This window comes from Habropoda laboriosa, unplaced genomic scaffold (assembly GCF_001263275.1).
Source record: "Habropoda laboriosa isolate 0110345459 unplaced genomic scaffold, ASM126327v1 scaffold143, whole genome shotgun sequence".
NCBI lineage: Eukaryota > Metazoa > Arthropoda > Insecta > Hymenoptera > Apidae > Habropoda > Habropoda laboriosa.
Window position 1 is genome coordinate 2,243,987 of NW_017100404.1, and position 2,173 is coordinate 2,246,159.

Sequence of the window (2,173 nt, forward strand, 5' to 3'; positions counted from 1 at the left end):
GACCTTCTCATGCATACAAACGTTGTCTTTATATTTACGTACAGTCGATCATAAAAAGAGTCGAACGGAGGGCTGCAATGGGCAAATAGCTGAAAAAACCATATATACATGCAGTAAATAGAAGGAAAAGGCTTCAGTACGCAAAAGAATCTGAGTGGCGATTTAACGTTATTTTTACCGATGAAAACAACTTTGATACCTACGGCAGCGATGGAATAGTAAGAGTTTAAAGAAAGTGAAAAGAAGAACGGAGTTTAAAATATTTGCAATTAATTGTAAAACCTACGGTGTTTGAATATTTTTGTAACAGACTGTATCTGTATACAAGAAATTATGTGACGTTTAAATGATACATCACATTACCAAGTATCGTGAGTTCTTGATAATTTACTCAGATGTTAGCCAACGTGCTTCGCGCGATTTGGAGGTAATATAGTAAAACGAAAAAAACGCGCTACCACCTGATAGTTTTAGGTTATATTTTGTGATATTTGTCAAATAATAAAATATGCGTACTATTATTGCGATATGTTGCGTCTTCCTGGGTTGTTGTAGTAACGTCGTCTTCCTGGAACTTCTTGTTAAGTACGTATTGCACATTTGTTTTATAAATATTATATAACCATGAATATTGTAATGGACATTTTTTTGAAGTCTATAAATATAGTTACTCATACTTCTTAAAATAGCATACAAGTGCATTGTAAATCAAGCATTGTCCAGTATCAATAGAATAATAATAACAACAATTTTTTCCAGAGATGATCCAGGTAGCGGAAATCTTATTACATTTGCACAATTCCTTTTTATATCAATAGAAGGATTTCTATTTACTTCAAAATGTGGAACTGTAAAGCCCAGTATAGGAATAAAGGATTATTTTATATTAGTAACAATGTTTTTTATTACAAATGTTTGTAATAATTATGCATTTGATTTTAATATACCAATGCCATTACATATGATATTCAGAGCTGTAAGTACCTAAATATAAAATGTAATATCTAAATTTGCATAAGTACAAAATCATTGCTTATGCATATTATTTTAGGGTTCTCTGATAGCTAATATGATTATGGGTATTATTATTTTAAAAAAAAAATATGCATTTAGTAAATATTTGTCAGTATTTATGATAACTCTTGGAATTGCTATTTGCACTATTGTTAGTGGCAAAGAAATTAAATCTTTACAACCTAAAAGTCTTGAGCAAGTAATTACTACACCATGGGATGATTTCTTTTGGTGGATATTAGGAATATCATTGTTAACTATTGCTTTATTTATATCTGCAAGAATGGGCATTTATCAAGAAGTGCTGTTCCAAAAATATGAAAAAAATGCAAGAGAAGCTTTATATTATACGGTACAAATTTTAAATTCTCTTATCTTATTTATAAATTTATAAAACTACATATATTTAAGATCTAATATTTATTTCCAGCATTTATTGCCTTTACCATTTTTTTTGACAATGGCTCCTAATATTTGGGATCATTTTAAATATGCATTAGTGTCAGATCCAATAAATATATCAGTTATTGATGTTTATATGCCAAAATTAATTTTCTACCTTATAGGAAATATTCTTACACAGTATCCTTTTATTAATACTCAAGCATCTAATTGATATATGTGATCAAATTTTAATAATTTATTATCCTTAATAATAATTTCAGATATATGTGCATTAGTTCTGTCTTTGTATTAACAACAGAGTGTTCATCACTCACAGTAACTTTAGTAATAACATTACGAAAGTTTTTGTCTCTAATTTTTTCTATAATATATTTCAGAAATCCTTTTACAATCTATCATTGGTTGGGTACACTCCTAGTCTTTGTAGGGACACTGATATTCACTGAATTGTTACCAAAGATTGCAGAAAGTTTACAATCTAGACAGAAAACTAAGAAAGTTCAATAATGAATAGTTAATGAAATCATTTAAATGTTACATATTGTTAAATTTAATTGAATATTGTAAAAAAAAATCATCTTTCTATTTTTTTGCAACTAAAAATGATATACACTTATCGTGAAATTGCATTCTTCTTTAAATATATATGCGTTTAATTTAAATCCATAAGTAAAGAAGTAACAAACTACTTTTATTTTTCCACAAAATTTGTTGGAATAATATAACAAAAATAAAGAAGAAAGTAAAGATATAG

General features: G+C 27.6%; 1 protein-coding gene across 1 annotated transcript; it reads left to right on the forward strand.

Moving 5' to 3' along the window:
• Nucleotides 1–250: 250 nt before the first annotated feature.
• Nucleotides 251–1,982, forward strand: LOC108575370 (UDP-xylose and UDP-N-acetylglucosamine transporter). Its single transcript, XM_017938143.1, has 5 exons — nucleotides 251–585; nucleotides 760–976; nucleotides 1,052–1,366; nucleotides 1,445–1,596; nucleotides 1,680–1,982. The coding sequence occupies exons 1-5, from the start codon at nucleotides 509–511 to the stop codon at nucleotides 1,924–1,926; spliced, it is 1,008 nt and encodes a 335-aa protein (XP_017793632.1). The 5' UTR covers nucleotides 251–508; the 3' UTR covers nucleotides 1,927–1,982.
• Nucleotides 1,983–2,173: the final 191 nt, after the last annotated feature.

What these genes read in the sequence shown, in the direction of transcription:
- LOC108575370 (XM_017938143.1), top strand. Translation starts at nt 509, where the DNA reads ATGCGTACTATTATTGCGATATGTTGCGTCTTCCTGGGTTGTTGTAGT. An exon ending in TACATATGATATTCAGAGCT is followed by an intron (nt 977 to 1,051) that starts GTAAGTACCTAA and finishes ATATTATTTTAG; the next exon opens with GGTTCTCTGATAGCTAATAT. An exon ending in GAGAAGCTTTATATTATACG is followed by an intron (nt 1,367 to 1,444) that starts GTACAAATTTTA and finishes ATTTATTTCCAG; the next exon opens with CATTTATTGCCTTTACCATT.